This window comes from Haplochromis burtoni, unplaced genomic scaffold (genome assembly GCF_018398535.1).
Source record: "Haplochromis burtoni strain Fernald_Lab_line unplaced genomic scaffold, NCSU_Asbu1 Contig_558, whole genome shotgun sequence".
NCBI lineage: Eukaryota > Metazoa > Chordata > Actinopteri > Cichliformes > Cichlidae > Haplochromis > Haplochromis burtoni.
The window spans coordinates 305,190-323,608 of NW_024582919.1; the positions used below are offsets into that span (position 1 = coordinate 305,190).

The following is an 18,419-nucleotide window of genomic DNA, read 5'->3' on the forward strand; positions in this document are numbered from 1 at the left end:
CAAAGTGTCTCCATCAGCTTTGTAAACCACACTGAGATGATGTTTGAGAATCAGCAGTACACCCTGCAGTGTAGCGTACAGAACGTAGCTCCTGTTCAAAGCCTCACTGTGACCTTCTACAGAGGAAACACAGCACTGGGTCACCTACTGTCCGACAGTGAACAGAAGAAACCAGTGAATGAGACCTTCACTCTGAACATCACCCCCAGTAGAGAAGATGATGGAGCCCAGTACTGGTGCGAAGCCAAGCTGGAGCTGGGACCAGCTGGACCACAGAGCCCTCCAGTGGTGACATCAGAAAAATTCTCTGCTCCTCCAGTCTACTGTGAGTCTGAGAGAAATAAAGACGCTCTTTGTTCTGTTCCTCAGAGTTTAACATTTTGAGCATGTTTCATGTCACTGGTTTAGTTTTATGTCCCATTACTTTACTGTTTTGATTCTTCCTCACACCTCTCATCAGTAAAGAAATGCTGTTTGGATTCTTCCTCATGGTGCTCATCACTGTTAATGAACAGGCTCTAAAAAGCATCATCAACAAACTGCTGACTGACACAAGCTGATGAACATAGTGGAGGATTTAGCTGTTTACCAGTAAAATGTTTCCCTCAGAAGTTTGTGGAAAGCCAGAATAGAAGTAAAAAAATAATAATAGTAATTGTGTTTAGATCCTAAATGATAAAAGTTCAGCTTTACTATTTGTTTAAATGTGGAATCAATACAGAGTATTAAGAGAATTAACCTGTAAAGTAAGCAGAGCTTTCAAACATCATGAAGTGGACAAACTGACAACAGAGTATAGCACCACCGAGTGAAATTAAAGTACAGTGGGCTGGACTGTCGACAGTACCTTTTGTTGTATATTACACCAGAAATGTGTTTTAATTTATAAATTATTTCTATTTTGCTGAAATTTTGCTTTGTGTTTTTTTCTCTATCAATAATCACACAGATGGGCCTGAGCTAAAGGAGCCACCAAATCCAGATGTGATCACAATCACAGAAGGAGACACTCTACACCTGAACTGCTCCTCTGTGGGAAACCCCAGCCCCTCATGCACCTGGACACGCCCAACAAATAGTCCTTCCTACAGTGGCAGCATTCTCACTATTAAATCTGTTGGCTTTGAGCATGAAGGACAGTATATCTGCACTGTGAGAAACACAGTAGGGACTGTCACCAAGGAGTTTAACATTGATGTGCAAGGTGAGTGTTGTCAGATACTTCCTGGAAAATGTGTCACTGAAGATCAATCACAATATTATTTCACAAATTAAGTTCATTGTGAGTGTTTTGGTGTTTTTAATTTGCCTGGTATAAATGACTCTCTTTTCCTTTCTTTACCCAACCCCGACCCCACCTCAACACAATTCTACAGTCAACTCCACCCCATATATAATATCTGGGACAATACTGGGAGCTCTGGTCCTTGTCGGACTGTCAGTGGGATGGTACTGCAAACACAACTGTATGGGACACAGCAAACTCAGTAAAATTATCGTTACTGACAGCTGAAGAAATGACTGAATGGTTAAAATATATTTTTGATACTGATTCTGATCAGCAGCTTGTACCTGTCTAGCTTCTAAGTGAAGTTGTTGTTTGGAAAAAAGCACATTTCCAAGGGAAGGTTCTCCCCATTTTTCCATCTCTTTGTTTAAATGTTACAGGTGTTGTTTAATTTTGTAAATAAAGTCTGCAAAACGGAAAAAAGCTGTGGTCAAGCTATTTCTTACTGCCGCAGGAGAGCCAACACACACATCAAACATTACAGTTCACAGTCATGGCAGCTCTGCCCTTGGGACGTCTCAGCTCCTCTTTTATACCCCACACACAACTCTGTATCTTTGAGTTACAACAGGTTTCTGTCCCACGGGCTGTGGCTGGACAGAGAACAACTCCCACTATCTTTTCCCAGGAAGCACCTGGCACTGGGCTTCCTTCTTCTGAGCGAAACAGTTATCAGATAACACAGTGAAACATCGTTACACCAAGCTGAGCCGTTTTGACGAGGTCTTACTGACACATGCACACTTTATCTAAGCATACAAAGGTTATACAAAATCCTACAGTGAGATTCTAAACACAAAGAAAATGTGAAGATGAACTAGAATTTTTCCATAACACAGGCATTCATCTTCTATTAGCAGTTGATGAGCAGTGGTGTTCAAACTGAGCCCACGGGGACTTTGAGGGTCTCTGCTACATAAATGTCCCCTCTGTTCTTCACCTGTTGGCTGATTCTCTCTTCAGTCACTCTCTGCTTGATAATGCAGGCTATTTTCACGCAAACCTAAAATATTTAATACATCTCATAGGCATTTTTTATATTGTTTTATTTTTTGTTTGTTTTTTTTTTTTTGTTTGTTTTTTGTGTTTTTAACAGAGAATCTTTTTTTGTTTGTTTTTTGTTTTTTTTTTTTTTATTCTTTAACTTATTTTCGATACATGACACTCCACATTTTCTAAGGATTATTTAATAATGCCATTTTTCCTCTTGAGTTGCATTAGATAAGGGTTGTTCTTGGAATAAAATGTGTCCTCACTGCTCAGTATCTTGAATTTTATGTCCTTTTCTACTCAAGATGCAAACCATAAAATCTTTATCATTTATTAGTACCAACAAAGTCTATTGCTTGTTTTCGCTTTCCCCATTGTCAAAATTTTTTTTTTTTCAACAAAGCTCTGTAAATGCAGAACCGTTGTGCTTGCAATTGTTCATCCCATTTCATTCTATTGCAATCGTGTAATGTCGATTCAAACACGCAGTATCTATATTATTTATTTTTTAGTTTCTTTTTCTTTCACTGTATCTGATTAGCCACGAACACTTTTTAATCCCTCTTTTTCCACGACATTTTCTATGAATGTAGTTATTTTCTCATATTATTGGTTATGTTTGCACGAGGCAATTCGGATGTATTTTTTATTCTTAATGAACTTAAATCAAAATCATAATGTCGGAACTGGTACAAATCCTGGTCTATAGCGGACACGGACATATTTTTTATGTTGAGTCTTTGCTTTTTTGTTATTTGTATTGTTGGGTTGGGTGTGTTTTATTTAAGATGTTTCTGTTTATTTTTTATTCTTTTTCGAATTCCATCTTCGGAACACGAAAGATTCTCTTTTTTTTATTCCTTCTTCCTCCTCCGTTTGTGCAAAACTGAACAGAGGACAAGGCTTTAGGATGGATACACATGGATACAGGAGTATGATGGAATTGAATCAGATACATGAAGAATAATCTGCTGTTTATCGACATTACATTTGCAAATGAGATGAAGTGGAAACACCTTGCAAAGCACCAACGTTACTCATTTAAGAGCTTTTGAAATTTGACAATGGAACAGCACAAACAAAGCAAACTTTGTGAGCTATAATGACTAAAAGTCCCTTTTATGTTGCATCTTGAGTAGAAAAGGACATAAAATTCAAGATACTGAGCAGTGAGGACACATTTTATTCCAAGAACAACCCTTATCTAATGCAACTCAAGAGGAAAAATGGCATTATTAAATAATCCTTAGAAAATGTGGAGTGTCATGTATGAGATCAAGAGAATGCCTATGAGATGTATTAAATATTTTAGGTTTGCGTGAAAATAGCCTGCATTATCAAGCAGAGAGTGACTGAAGAGAGAATCAGCCAACAGGTGAAGAACAGAGGGGACATTTATGTAGCAGAGACCCTCAAAGTCCCCGTGGGCTCAGTTTGAACACCACTGCTCATCAACTGCTAATAGAAGATGAATGCCTGTGTTATGGAAAAATTCTAGTTCATCTTCACATTTTCTTTGTGTTTAGAATCTCACTGTAGGATTTTGTATAACCTTTGTATGCTTAGATAAAGTGTGCATGTGTCAGTAAGACCTCGTCAAAACGGCTCAGCTTGGTGTAACGATGTTTCACTGTGTTATCTGATAACTGTTTCGCTCAGAAGAAGGAAGCCCAGTGCCAGGTGCTTCCTGGGAAAAGATAGTGGGAGTTGTTCTCTGTCCAGCCACAGCCCGTGGGACAGAAACCTGTTGTAACTCAAAGATACAGAGTTGTGTGTGGGGTATAAAAGAGGAGCTGAGACGTCCCAAGGGCAGAGCTGCCATGACTGTGAACTGTAATTTGATGTGTGTGTTGCTTCTCCTGCGTGCAGTAAAATGCTTACCACACTTTCTTCCGTTTTGGCAATTTATTTACAAAATAAACAACACTTAACATTTAACCAAAGAGATGAAAAGGGAGAACCTTTTCCCTTGGAAATGCTTTTTTCCAATACAACACTTCACTTAGAAGCTAGACAGGTACAAGCTGCTATAGAACTCATCATCAAAATATATTTTAACCTTCAGTATTCTCAGCTGTCATAACGAAATTTTACTGAGTTTGTCTGTGTCCCATACTTTGTTTTGCCATACCATCCCATCGACGTCCGACAGGACCGACTCCCAGTATTGTCAGATATTATTATGGGGTGGAGTTGACTTATTTTTGGTGGGTCGGGTTGGTAAAAAAGAAAAGAGAGTCATTATACCAGGAAATTAAAAACACCAAAACATCACAATGAACTAATTTGTGAAATAATATTGTGATTATCTTCCCCAGTACACATTTTCCGTAGTCTACAACACTCACTGCACATCAATGTTAAACTCTTGGTGACAGTCCCTACTGTGTCATCACAGTGCAGATATTACTGTCCTTCATGCTCCCAAACCAACAGATTTCATATGGAATGCTGCCACTGTAGGAAGGACTATTTGCCTGGGCGGTCCAGGTGATGAGGGCTGGGTTTCCCACAGGAGCATTCAGTGTAGAGTTTCCTTTCTTGATTGTGATCACATTGTGATTTGTTGTGGCTCCTTTAGCTCAGGCCATCTGTGTGATATTGATAAGGAAAAAACACAAGTCAAAATTTCAGCAAAATAGAAATAATTATAAATTAAAACACATTTCTGGTGTAATACAACAAAAGTACTGTCGACAGTCCAGCCACTGTACTTTAATGTTCACTCGGCTTACTCTTTTCATTTTCACTTCATGATGTTGAAAGCTCTGCTTACTTTACAGGTTAATTCTCTTAATACTCTGTATTGATTCCACATTTAAACAAATAGTAAAGCTGAACTTTTATCATTTAGGATCTAAACACAATTACTATTATTATTTTTTTACTTCTATTCTGGCTTTCCACAAACTTCTGAGGGAAACATTTTACTGGTAAACAGCTAAATCCTCCACTATGTTCATCAGCTTGTGTCAGTCAGCAGTTTGTTGATGATGCTTTTTAGAGCCTGTTCATTAACAGTGATGAGCACCATGAGGAAGAATCCAAACAGCATTTCTTTACTGTTTGGATTCTTCCTCAAAGCGCTCACGAGGACAGAAAACCAAACCAGTGACATGAATCATGCTCAAAATGTCAAACTCTGAGAAACAGATCAAAGAGCGTCTTTATTTCTCTCAGACTCACAGTGAACTAGAGCAGGGAGTTTTTCTGATGTCACCACTGGAGGGCGCTGTGGTCCAGCTGGTCCCAGCTCCAGCTTGGCTTCACACCAGTACTGAGCTCCATCATCTTCTCTACTGGGAGTGATGTTCAGGGTGAAGGTCTCATTCACTGGTTTCTTCTGTTCACTGTTCGGACTGTAGGTGACCCAGTGCTGTGTTTCCTCTGTAGAAGGTCACAGTGAGGCTTTGAACAGGAGCTACGTTCTGTACGCTACACTGCAGGGTGTACTGCTGATTCTCAAACATCATCTCAGTGTGGTTTACAAAGCTGATGGAGACACTTTCTGGAGGCTCTGACAAGACAGGGAAAGAAAGAGTAACACAGGTAGATGTCAGTCAGTAACCGCCGAGAGCATGAATCCGATCTAACTGTGTCTTATCAAAGGAAGAGTACCCAGCCACTGGTACAGATATGTGGACGACACCTGGGTCAAAATCAAGACACAAGAAGTGGAATCCTTCACTGCGCACATTAACGCTGTGGATAAAAACATCAAGTTCACCAGGGAAGACACAAAGGACGACTGTTTGCCTTTCCTGGACTGCGCGTGCACATTGAAGAGAACGGCAAACCTCAACATCGAAGTTTACCGGAAGCCCACACACACGGACCAGTACCTCCTCTTTGACTCCCATCACCCTCTGGAACACAAACTTGGAGTAATTAGGACCCTACACCACCGGGCAGAACATGTTCCCTCTAAGCCTGAAGGAAAAAGAAGGAACACACACATGTAAAGGAAGCACTCAAAACGTGCGGCTATCCTAAATGGGCGTTCTTAAAGTCAGCAAAGAGGCACAGAAAAGAAGATCAGACACCAGCGAGGGAGGATAAGAAGGACAGACGCAACAACATTGTCATCCCCTATGTAGCCGGTGTATCAGAGAAACTCAGGAGAGTTTTCTCCAAGCATGACATCCCGGTGTCATTTCAGACCCAGCAACACGCTCAGACAGAAACTGGTTCACCCGAAAGACAAAACGCCAAAACACAGACTTAACAATGTGGTGTTATGCTGTACAGTGCAGCGAGGAATGCCCAGACCTCTACATTGGAGAGACCAAACAGCCACTTCACAAGCGCATGGCACAACACAGAAGAGCCACCTCCACAGGACAAGACTCAGCAGTCCATCTGCATCTAAAGGTCAAAGGTCACTCTTTCGAGGATGCCAATGTTCACATTTTGGACAGAGAGGACAGATGGTTTGAAAGAGGAGTGAAAGAAGCATCTATGTCCACTGTGAGCGACCATCTTTGAACAGAGGCGGGGGTTTACGACACCAACTCTCTGCCATCTATAATCCAGTTTTGAGATCCCTTCCCAGACGCCTTAACGCCCACTCACATCCTGGGCCATCTGACCTCAGGAATTCGCATGATAAGGTGGGGCCAGGTTTCACAATGAACTCACCCGAAACTCTGGCTGATTGGGACCCACACCCAGTTTCACACCTTGGCTCAGGCGATTAGAGGATCATCAGGGGGTCCTTTTGTCCCTCTGTGGGGGGAAACTCCCACTAGGTTTATATCTGGGACTCTCCACCATTTGACCTTAGAACTGAAGAAGCTTCTCGGATGAGAGGTGAAACGTCTTCAAGCAACTTAAAGAAGTCCAGACGCTTTTCTTTGCAAGCTCCTTTGACTACGATGACCTGGATGACTGAGAACCTTCACAGACAAATACAAAGAGATCAGATTCTGGTTATAAATGATGCAAAATTCAGTAAAAGTCTGATGTTCTAAAGTAAGCATACTTACGATAGATGGTTATATCCAGAATGTGAGTACATGGATCACCAGCATCATTAAAATAATAGCACATGACAAATGGGTCCCATTCAGTCAGTCTGTCAACCGTCCAGAACATCGTGGTTCCATTTTTTGTATCTTTTCCCACAGCGTGGTCCAAACCCCAAAAAACACTACTGCAGTCCTTCTGACATACATCACATGTAACACTGGCTGGGTCGCCGTACTTCACTACCAGTGCAGATGGAGTGAACACAGGACACTCTGTGCAGCTAGGATCTGTAAAACACCCTTTACCACTTATTCCACTTCATTATATTTAGCTGCTGCAGTTACCTTGCAGGGTAATGCTCTTTATACAAAACATACTGTACAGTATACAGTAGTTATATTACAAGATCAGTCTCACTGGTCAGAGATGAGGATAGAAATCGTATTCTCGTCATAACCCAACTTAAAAAGTGATTTGAAGCACAGATACAAGTAACTTGTAAATGTAAGTTTGATGTTTTTTTCCCCTCAGACTCAGTGATGGGAACAACGGCGTTACTTTTTTCAGTAACGAGTAATCTAACTAATTACTATTCCTATCGTTACAACGCCGTTACAGTTACTAAGAAGAAAATGCGGTCCGTTACTATTTTTCAACAAACAGACGGTTGAAGCTGTGTTCAGCTTACCGCATCTTATATCAGTTGCACGGAAGTAGCTGTAAGTAATCTGGGCGCTACGCTTTAAGCAGCTGCGCAGACGGTGATCACGATCACTGTCTAGCACAACACCTGGAGCTCAGGGGGCAAAACAATCGCATGAGTGCTGCTGTTTGACTGAGGAAGAATAAAGTAGTCGTGGTGAGCCAATCACATGACCACTTAAAGACAAAGCAACAAGGTGACATATACCAGTTTATAAACTGTGTTGATCGGCACATAAAACCAGAGTCATGATAAACAATATATACGCGGCGTTTTTCCTCAATAGTTTCGTCACGTTTACTGTCTAAGGACAGCGCAGCGAGACTCTCTGCTTATGAGCAAAAAAAAACAAACAAAAACAGACGTTTTAGGAGTGAAGGCGAGAGAGAGAGCGAGTTTTGAGATGTGAGAGATTTGTGACGTTGTTAATGTGTGTAGTTAATGTGCTGTCTTGTGTAGTTAGTGTGTAGTGTTGTGTTGTGTGTCAGAACAATGAGGCGACTGCTGTCTCCAGGTAGAAACAGCAGTGACACACCTGCTGCTGTCAGACCTGCAGGTATCAGGCTGTGATGTTTCCTTTATAGTGGACAGAAATGATGTTTTTGGAGTGGCACAAATAATTTGTGTGGCATCTTACTGAAGAACAGCTGATTGTTCTGTAAATAGTTTAAATGGTTATTTGTCTGATGTCTTGCAGACTTATACCCCCTTTAGATCTCTTATATCAAGTGATCTAAGCTGTGGAATAATTTACCCCTATACATCAGACAGGCTCCTACTGTCAATCTTTTTAAATCTTATCTTAAAACACATTTTTATTTACTGGCTTTTAATACAGCATGAGAGTTATTTGTTATTTTATTAGCTATGTTGTATTCTTGTACAGCACTTTGGTCAACGCTCCTGTTGTAATTAAATGTGCTATATAAATAATTAAACCATTTAAAAAAAATCAAGGTAAAAGTTAAATGGATGCAAATAAATTTGTTATTTGCAAAACTTGTGCATAGGATTTTAAAATTGAATTTATATTTGCATTTAAAGTTATGAAATATGATTCATTAAACATGTTTGTGGTTGTTACAGTAAAAAATATAACTTTTTCTACTCTGATTTTATGTTTTTTGTCTGATTTTAGATCAATTGTGTTAATACAGTATGTCAAAATGAAAACATAACTGTAAATTCAGACACGTGAGGTTGTGCTGAAAAGGATGATACCAAACAAGGCAAAGTAAATCGTTTTTAAAGGTGAAATTTGAGGAAAATCAAAAGTAGTTCAAAAATGGCCAATTATGCTCTGACCCCAGAGGGTTAAACTTAGAAGTAACGCAAGAAAGTACTTGCAAGTAATTTTAATGACTGTAAAGAAACGTCAGGTACTTGTGTGAAGGTAGCAACTAGGAACGATATGAATACGGCAAAAAACGGCCCAACACGCCTCCAGAGACAGGGGACGAGGCAGGAGGGGTCGTGAGGGGCACCACGGGGGCGGGGGTCCCGGAGGCCCAAGCGCAGGGGCGCACCAACGGAGGCGCAGTCCGCGGAGGGCCAGGAAGGGCCGCAGACGGGCGGGCACGGAGTGGAGGGACCAGTGGCGGGGCCGGGAAGGAAGGCACCCAGGAGGGCCGGGGAACACAAGCTTCGGTCACTGGGCCCCCAACAGAACCGGAGGAGAAGATGGGAGGGAGTCCCAAGAGGGTCGAGTGGGCAAGAGGGGGGAGCGTTAGTGGACCGAAATAAGACAAGCGGTAAGCGGGAGAAAACAGGGAGAATGTACGGACAAAAAACTGCCAACAGGACGGTGCAGCCAGGTGAAATATAAAGGAGAGCCAAAGGCGACCGGGAGGGTAAAGAAATGGTGGCGCGAGCACAGGATCGAGAAGGGACTCAAATGAAATGAGGCATGCAAGACACCAAAAAACTCAAAAGACTTTTAATTTTTTACAAAGTGCCGTTGCTATTGTGTTTTAATTTATCTGCAGTTTTTCACCTGTTTTCTTCTTCAGTCTGTTTTGGGCTTGAGCAACTGCATTAAAGTCAGATCAAACACTGTCTGTCCATATGTGTTTGTTCACATATGGAGGTAGATTCAAACAGAACAAAGAATAAAAATCCAGCAGTGATTTTGGAGGGAAAGAACTAAATGGTAGTGACGCACCGCAGGAAATATAACATTAACCAATACAAAGGTTTTACCAGTTGCCAAGGCACACAGGCTTGTTATTGACAAGCTAATCAATTTAAATAATTTTATCAAACAAAATATGGAGCTGCAGCAAGGAAAACAGCAAATTAAGTGGAAGGACCTAAAAATTATGTTAATGTAATTAAAAGATGACCCATTATTACCATACATGGTTTATAAGATTCAAAGATTCACTGCCACTATATTGCCTTAGTGAAAATAGCAGCTCAACAAACTACTTAAAACGCCCCAAATTGCAGACCTCATGGTGGGATCCAACTCTCCATCCTTTAACAGTCATACAGTTGCCAGGGGAAAATGAACGTAGCTCCTGTTCAAAGCCTCACTGTGACCTTCTACAGAGGAAACGCAGCACTGGGTCACCTACAGTCCAACAGTGAACAGAAGAAACCAGTGAATGAGACCTTCACCCTGAACATCACTCCCAGTAGAGAAGATGATGGAGCTCAGTACTGGTGCGAAGCCAAGCTGGAGCTGGGACCAGCTGGACCACAGCGCCAACCAGTGGTGACATCAGAAAAACTCCCTGCTCTAGTTCACTGTGAGTCTGAGCAGTGTTGGGCAAGTTACTTTGAAAAAGTAATTAATTATAGTTACTAGTTACTTCTTCAAAAAAGTAACTGAGTTACAATATTCTAAAAGTAATTAATTACTTGAAAAGTAACTATTGCGTTACTTTAAAAAAAATGTTTAACCCTCTGGGGTCCAGGGTATAATTGGCCATTTTTAACTACTTTTGATTTTCCCTCCACATTTCACCTTTAAAAACTATTTACTTTGCCTTGTTTGGTATCATTCTTTTCAGCACAACCTCACGTGTCTGAATTTACAGTTATGTTTTCATTTTGACATACTGTATTAACACAATTGATCTAAAATCAGACAAAAAACATAAAATCAGAGTAGAAAAAGTTATATTTTTTACTGTAACAACCACAAACATGTTTAATGAATCATATTTCATAACTTTAAATGCAAATATAAATTGTCAATTTTAAAATCCTATGCACAAGTTTTGCAAACAACAAAGTTATTTGCATCCATTTACCTTTTACCTTGATTTTTTTTAAATGGTTTAATTATTTATATAGCACATTTAATTACAACAGGAGCGTTGACCAAAGTGCTGTACAAGAATACAACATAGCTAATAAAATAACAAATAACTCTCATGCTGTATTAAAAGCCAGTAAATAAAAATGTGTTTTAAGATAAGATTTAAAAAGATTGACAGTAGGAGCCTGTCTGATGTATAGGGGTAAATTACTCCACAGCTTAGATCACTTGATATAAGAGATCTAAAGGGGGTATAAGTCTGCAAGACATCAGACAAATAACCATTTAAACTATTTACAGAACAATCAGCTGTTCTTCAGTAAGATGCCACACAAATTATTTGTGCCACTCCAAAAACATCATTTCTGTCCACTATAAAGAAAACATCACAGCCTGATACCCTGCAGGTCTGACAGCAGCAGGTGTGTCACTGCTGTTTCTACCTGGAGACAGCAGCCGCCTCATTGTTCTGACACACAACACAACACTACACACTAACTACACTGGATGTGAGCCACGTTAAAATAAAGAAGCTTGCTCACTGCTACTGATGTTTTATTGAAAACACGTGGGACGTGGGAGACAGGATAAGCGCTGCGAGGAACCTGTTAAAAATAAAACATATGACCCACGTGAAAAGGGACGGAAACTCACGCTGAACCACGTGACGACTGCGTTCTGAGCGTCTGCTGACGCGGCTCTCGGTTCAGCGGCTCTAGCCTGTCTGGCAACTGCGGCTCACATGACCGCAGTCGGTGCTTCCTCACTGCGCTGAGGAGCCGTGCAGGGGCCGACTCCAAGCTCCAGCTCTACGGGAATAACAGCCCAGGGGAGCGGGGGGACAGCTGACATGAGCTGCTGTTAGTCGGTGAAGCTGTGAGCCGTTCTCTCAGATCCTAGATGTGTCCATGCTGCAGGCCGGGGATCCTGGATGGGGTGCGTGTTTTCTTTTATTAATGCCTGCTTTGTTAAAGGGAACATGCTCAGTGGAAGACACGCTGTATGTTGTTCGTTCATCTGAGTTTGTTTAATGATCCGCAGACTGCTCAGTCGTCAGGGCTGGAAGCGCCTCAGAAATAAATCCATCCACCCGCGCATGTTAGTTCCCGCTGTAGCGGTACGGGAGTGTCCGTGTCAGGGTGTGGGAGAATCAGAGGGCTGCAGGCCGGTACTCGGCTATTTGCAGCATGTTGTACTGCACGCTACATGTGTGGTTTGTTACAGGTGCTGAGTGAGTGTAGATGATAGGATTACATGAAGTGCAAAATCAGTGAGTGAGACACAAAGCGTGGTCCTTTCTAGGGATGGACTGATCCGATATCCGATATCGGCAGATATGCAAATTTAGGATATCGGTATCGGACATAAAAAGAAGTGGTATCGTGCCATCTCTAGTCCTTTCCACGGGGATTTTAGAGGAGTGCCCGGCGTTATTGCTGCTAATGAGAGAATTAATCACAGCATAATCACATGATGGTTTAACTGCCTTAGGTTAGCTACCTCCATTATAAGAAACAAACTTGAGCCTGGGGTAATGGTTGCTGTAAATCTGTCTGAATGCATTTACAGTACAGCTAGGCTCTTTTGTGATAAGCGAGGACAGAAGTATAGTGAGAGGTTACAGTAGTGGGGTTGGGAGATATTATTTGATTCATATTTCATAATTCCCACTGTAAGTTATTGAGTTTAAATTAATGTACTGACTTGGCAGTATCAATATGCTGTCTCTGAAAGCCTTTGAATTGAACAAAATGCTCTAACCCACATAAAACGCTGGCAAAATAATGAAAGTCAGCTGAATGGAGCTTTGTTTGTGCTCTGAGTCCTACTGTCCCTACAACCTCTTACCACATAGGTCTTTCGTATGCTCTCTCATAGCCTACCATATTTCCAGTTTCACCCGTTCATTAGAGCTTGTAAATATGTTGGCCGAGAGAAGGTGTGTGTGCACAGAACAGGACTAGATATAGAAACATACTGCAGATAGCCCAGAAGGAGACAGACATCTGCTGCTAGGATTATTTACATTTGAAATCATTGTCAAACTTGACTTGAGTCAGGTCTCAAGCTGCAAGTCAGTGAACAACAACAGCATGCTGGCCTGGTTCCTCTGGTCCCTGCACTACAAAGCAGGCTGAACATAGCCAGGATAGCTTTCCTCTATCTGGCTTCACTTTGCTGACACTGGCAATCAGGATATGTGGTCCAAGAGTTTATCAGCTCGATAGCTTGAGCCACGTTTTCCAAACCAGTCATGAGGATGGTCCTATGAAAGGGGCAGCTCTGGCAGATTTGACCAGTCACATACATGGTCTAACCCTGCAAATTAACTGGTTTTACAAAGGAAGTTAAAATTGTGATATTATAAAAATATGAACTACTGAAAGTAACACAGCTGCTGCAGTTCATCAATATAAGCATTTTTAACAGCAAATGGACCACACAGTAATAAAGTGCTGTATCAACATGTGTGTGCTTTAAGCACTTTGGTCAGTACCCCCATAGCTCCTGTTTTTATTCAGCCATAATGGCTCCTGTGTGGCTGCTTGCTGGTCCGCTTGATGCTCGCCTCTCCGTGTCTAACCAATCTGCTGCTCCCTGTGCTCTCATCTGTCCTGGTTATATGAAGAATGTAATCAGCACGTGTCAATCAAACTCATCCAGATCTATAGTTTTTGATGTGATTATTTAAGCCATGCTCTGTATTAACTTATTTTATATTCTGACTCGACCAATTATTCAACCAGACTGCAGAAAAGCTAATTAACGTGGCTCAGTCTGTTGCTGTTTATTCCTACTGAATTGACTGGATAACTGTGGTTATATCGGTTGGGTCTGCTTATTGGGGGGGTCATAACCCCCCTAACCCCCTAGAAATGACGCGCATCTGAGACAGTATACTTCTTTTATGAGGTTTTAGTACTAGGGTACAGTTGGATTTTGCATCAATAACCTGAGATCTTTTAGATCACAAGGGTTTGAGAGCATCCTCCTGTAACCATGGTTACTTCCTGTCAGAAGTAGGCCATGTGAGAGGAAAAATGGAGAGCGACCGTCCTGCAGCCTGACAACACTCTGAGCAGCTGCGCGATTTCATGTTTACAGCCTGCCACCGTGATGTTTATAATAACGTCATCATGAATTATAAATTGTCAATGTGACCTACACGAGAAAACGGACGTGTGACAATTAGGGTAGTTATTATGATTAGGATGGCTTGGTCAGACAGAGATGGTCTTGTCTCGGTCTTGCTGTCTCAGATCGACATAGTGGTCGGGAGATTTGGAGTCAACAGTATCCGTGACACACACCGTAACGTTCGATAATGTGTCATGTGCAAAAGCATCAGCTCTAAGAGCCGTGCTTACAGAGTGCTTAGTAGTGAATCAGAAGAGTCGACTCCCCTTGAGCGAGAGCCGCTCCTCACCTAATTTCCTTTGGCTGCTCAGCTCTCACACAGCGGCTCAGCTATGCTCCAATCACTCCATATTGTGGCCAATCACATGCGAGGATATAGGATAAACAGAGAGGGTGATGGACGCTACAGAAAAGTGGAGCGTGCGTCCGTCCTCTCAGTAAGTGAGTGAGACAGTAGACAGCGGTGAGGAGGGCTGTGCATCGCAAAAACACATAAATATGCCTGAGACCTGTAAACGAAGCAGCATCTGGCTGCACTTTAAAGACTTTTGTCTCGGTCTTGGTCTCGTCTCGACTTTGTCTTGGTCTTGATACCCTCTGGTCTTGGTATTGTCTTTGTCTTGGTTTAGGACTACAAGTCTAGATCTCAGCACAACTTCATGTCTATTGAAGAATTGTCTGTTTCCGTGGCAGTTGCATGTCTTCTTCCACGCAATCTGCACTTGGAATTGTATTTGAACCAGGCTGTCTAATTTATCCTAATTAAATCTGTTCCCCTCAGGTATTGAAGAGTAATCAGTGCGCTGGCTCACCTGTGTCATCAGATAGACGCAGTGCTGCTGTGTCTCCAGTGAGATTCACTGCTCCTTTAGACGACTGTTTCTTGACTAGCTGGTGGTTTTGCACACCATGAGTGACTCTGTGCCACATAATGAACTGATTTTAAAATTACTTGAAGTCATATTGAATAGTGTGACTCTCTACTGCAGCCCTGTCCAATGGCTTTTTTTAATTGGAGCATTTCGTAATTCTTCTCATCTAGAAAGAAGCAGACGAATGTTTATTCCAGCACCTGCAGTGAAAACATAGCACAGGCAAAACACAGAGACTCTCTGCTGGGCAACATGAGTACAGACAGACCCAAGCGCAACGTCATCAGAAAAAGATATGTAAGTAAACTGTCTATCCTCTCTAAAGTGTATGTGGCCTGTTCCTGATTACTTTTTTTGTTTCAGATCATAAAAGAAATTTTAATATCAGACAAAGATAATAGAAGTAAATCCAAAATGCAGTTTTTAAATAATAATTAGATTTATTAACGGAGGAAAAAGTCATTGCACCTGAAACCTAAACATTGGTTGTGCCAGCAGCAAGAACTGCAGTCAGGTCTGAGGCAAGTAGTCTTTTCACTTGGCTGTGGAAAGATTTGGCTCTCTTCATTGGAGGGCTTTTTCGGCATGAACAGCCTGTTTAAGGTCATACCAAAGCATCTCAATTTGATTTAAGTCTGAACCTGACTGGACCACTTTCTGAGCCTTTCAGAGGTAGACTTGCTTGTTTGTTTGGATTATCGGATTCTCAACCCCAACCAATCACAGCAGATGGCCCCGCCCCTCCCTGAGCCTGGTTCTGCTGGAGGTTTCTTCCTGTTAAAAGGGAGTTTTTCCTTCCCACTGTCGCCAAAGAGCTGCTCATAGGGGGTCATGTGATTGTTGGGTTTTTCTCTGTGTCTATATCATTGTAGGGTCGACCTTACAGTATAAAGCACCTTGAGGTGACTGTTGTTGTGTTTTGGCGCTGTGTAAATAACATTGAATTGAAAAGTGTATTTGAGTAAATCCCCACATACCTCAGTTTCAGACTAGTCAGAGAAGTCACAGCTGGCAGAATGTTCCCCACAGGCCAAGTATGTTTCAGATTTCAGGATGAAACATTTCACTTGTACCTGTAACATCAATACGTTTTAGTAAACAGACAAAATAAAAATTGTGTTGATGCCCCAAAATATGTGGAACTAAAGGTGAAGACACTGTTTTTGTGGTGCAGGACATCAGTGACGGGATGCCGTGGTGTGAAGAACGTCTGGTCCGCAAAGTTCTCTTCCTTTCTCTCAGGGAATACAGAGACAAACACCGTGCTGCACACACTCACTCACACAAGTGTCCACATGCTCTGCAAAAAACACTGACAAAACCTAACGCACACAAGAAAACACAAGCAAGAAAAAACATGCACACACAACAGCAAAGACTCACATGCAAACAGCTAAATACATACACACAGGCGAACACACGTACTGCACAAAACCTGCACGTTTCAAAGCGCCTGCACGCTGAACACACAAACAAACGGCAGACAGCTCACTTGAATTGGGTCTCGCACTCTCCAGAAAGTAAATGTACTCGGATACTACGGAACACACAAACTCGGATGAAATTGTGTAAAAGGAAAGTTGCACACACTCGGCAGCGTACTTGCACCGACCAGAAGACATCTTCTACCAGGACACTACGCTCAAATAAAACACGAAACACGCTGTCGCTGCAGAACTCAAAATACCCCAAACCTGCAAAACGCACAGACACTGCTCAACGCGCACACTCACTGAACAACATGTGCAGATCTAAAAACACAAAGATGCCACTGAGAGCTGCTCTCTCAGCCAGGACTCTGAGGTCGCACACCCCAACAAGTGTCTGTGGTGAGTAACACAACAAGCGTGCATGTGTGTCTAATGTTGTTTTTGGGGTTATTTGGAGGCTCGCTGGAAGTAAACAGCGTTTTGGTCCCAAACTTTAGCCACGAGCAGATTGTCTGTGTCATCACGTGTTATTACTTTGATTGTCATGACACTGTAGGTGGAGGTCAGTTCTCACACAGCTGGGCTTGTGCCTGTTCTCTTCAGGCTCTGTAGTTAACACTGCGATCAAGCGTCGGGCAGCTGGTCCAAACTGGAGCTGGTCCTTACAGACGCAACAACGCCATCCTACCAGCAGTCGTGGTGATGAAGATGATTGTGCCAAAAACAGGTAGGCACGAGTGTGTTTTTGTGTGTGTTGTGATTATGCTTCTCAAACTTGTGATGTTCCAACATCAGAAGCTGATTTTTAAACAAAAATCACATCCCAAGAGGTTCGAATAGATTTTAATAAACACAGTGTTGCCAAAAGTATGCACTCATCTGCTCGAGTGATGCTGTATCACTCACTGAACGCGAGTTGGTGCAACAGACGAATATTTATACTTTGTGATTTGCTCCATCTGTGTCCAACAGCACAACAGTTTCTAAAACGAATCCTGTCATTGCGTTTCATCAAGAAAATGAAATTCACTTTGAGACTAAATTCATTTAAAGTCTCTGTCGTCACTGAACTGTGGCTTACTAGAGATTAGGATTAAATGTTTGTTGCATTATTAATAAATGCACTTGTTTGGTTTGACTTGATGTATGTATGCAGACCTCGGCTGCACGCACAGAGAAAGTTTGCTCAGTCCCCACCCAGCTCTCCAGGACCATTGGTGCTGATGAGGTCGGCACAGAATACCCACTCCCACAGCCTGGCTGTAGTCACCTGTCTGACCAAACGTCGCCCTAAGACTGAGGACTTTTTGTCTTTTCTCTGTTTAAGAGGTAAGCTGAAAACACGGAAGCTGCTCTCACGTGACCAGGCTGTGCACGGGGGTGGCTGTAGCTGAGGATGTTATCTACTCATTGGACGATGGGTCGTTCGAACTCTCAGAGCCCAGCAGGATATTTGTCTCTGTGTCATCCACGCTGGTTTTTTCTGTGGTTTCCAAGCCTTTGATGTTGCTGAGCTGGCCAGGATTCACCTTTTTGAGAATGTAGACCTGACTGCTCCTAAGCTCTTTGGTAACTCTGATGGGTTTATTTTGGTCTTACAGCCGAATGCACAAAGATCCCTTTGGCCTCATTTACAATGAAAGCTGTAAATATTGACAAAAATACTTTCTTTGTCTAACTAACTGTGGACATAATTGTGAGCACACGGAGATTAGGAAGAAGGACTGCAGCCCTCAGCAGCCTGAGAGAGATCTAGTTATCTATC

At 42.0% G+C, this 18,419-nt stretch overlaps 2 protein-coding genes across 2 annotated transcripts in view; both read left to right on the forward strand.

The window, feature by feature from the left end:
* The first annotated feature begins 7 nt into the window (after positions 1 to 7).
* On the forward strand, positions 8 to 1,948 carry LOC121812364 (vascular cell adhesion protein 1-like). The gene is made up of 3 exons (XM_042214388.1): positions 8 to 325; positions 950 to 1,204; positions 1,860 to 1,948. The coding sequence occupies exons 1-3, from the start codon at positions 37 to 39 to the stop codon at positions 1,946 to 1,948; spliced, it is 633 nt and encodes a 210-aa protein (XP_042070322.1). The 5' UTR covers positions 8 to 36.
* A 9,776-nt stretch (positions 1,949 to 11,724) lies between these two features.
* Positions 11,725 to 18,419, forward strand: part of LOC102292663 — an 11,950-nt gene continuing 5,255 nt past the window's right edge. Inside the window, exons 1-5 of the mRNA XM_005948138.2 lie at positions 11,725 to 12,150; positions 15,395 to 15,521; positions 16,399 to 17,053; positions 17,258 to 17,381; positions 17,811 to 17,983. Of these exons, the coding sequence (XP_005948200.1) occupies positions 12,146 to 12,150; positions 15,395 to 15,521; positions 16,399 to 17,053; positions 17,258 to 17,381; positions 17,811 to 17,983 (1,084 nt within the window). The 5' untranslated portion in view covers positions 11,725 to 12,145. The remainder of the gene's footprint in view (positions 12,151 to 15,394; positions 15,522 to 16,398; positions 17,054 to 17,257; positions 17,382 to 17,810; positions 17,984 to 18,419) is intronic.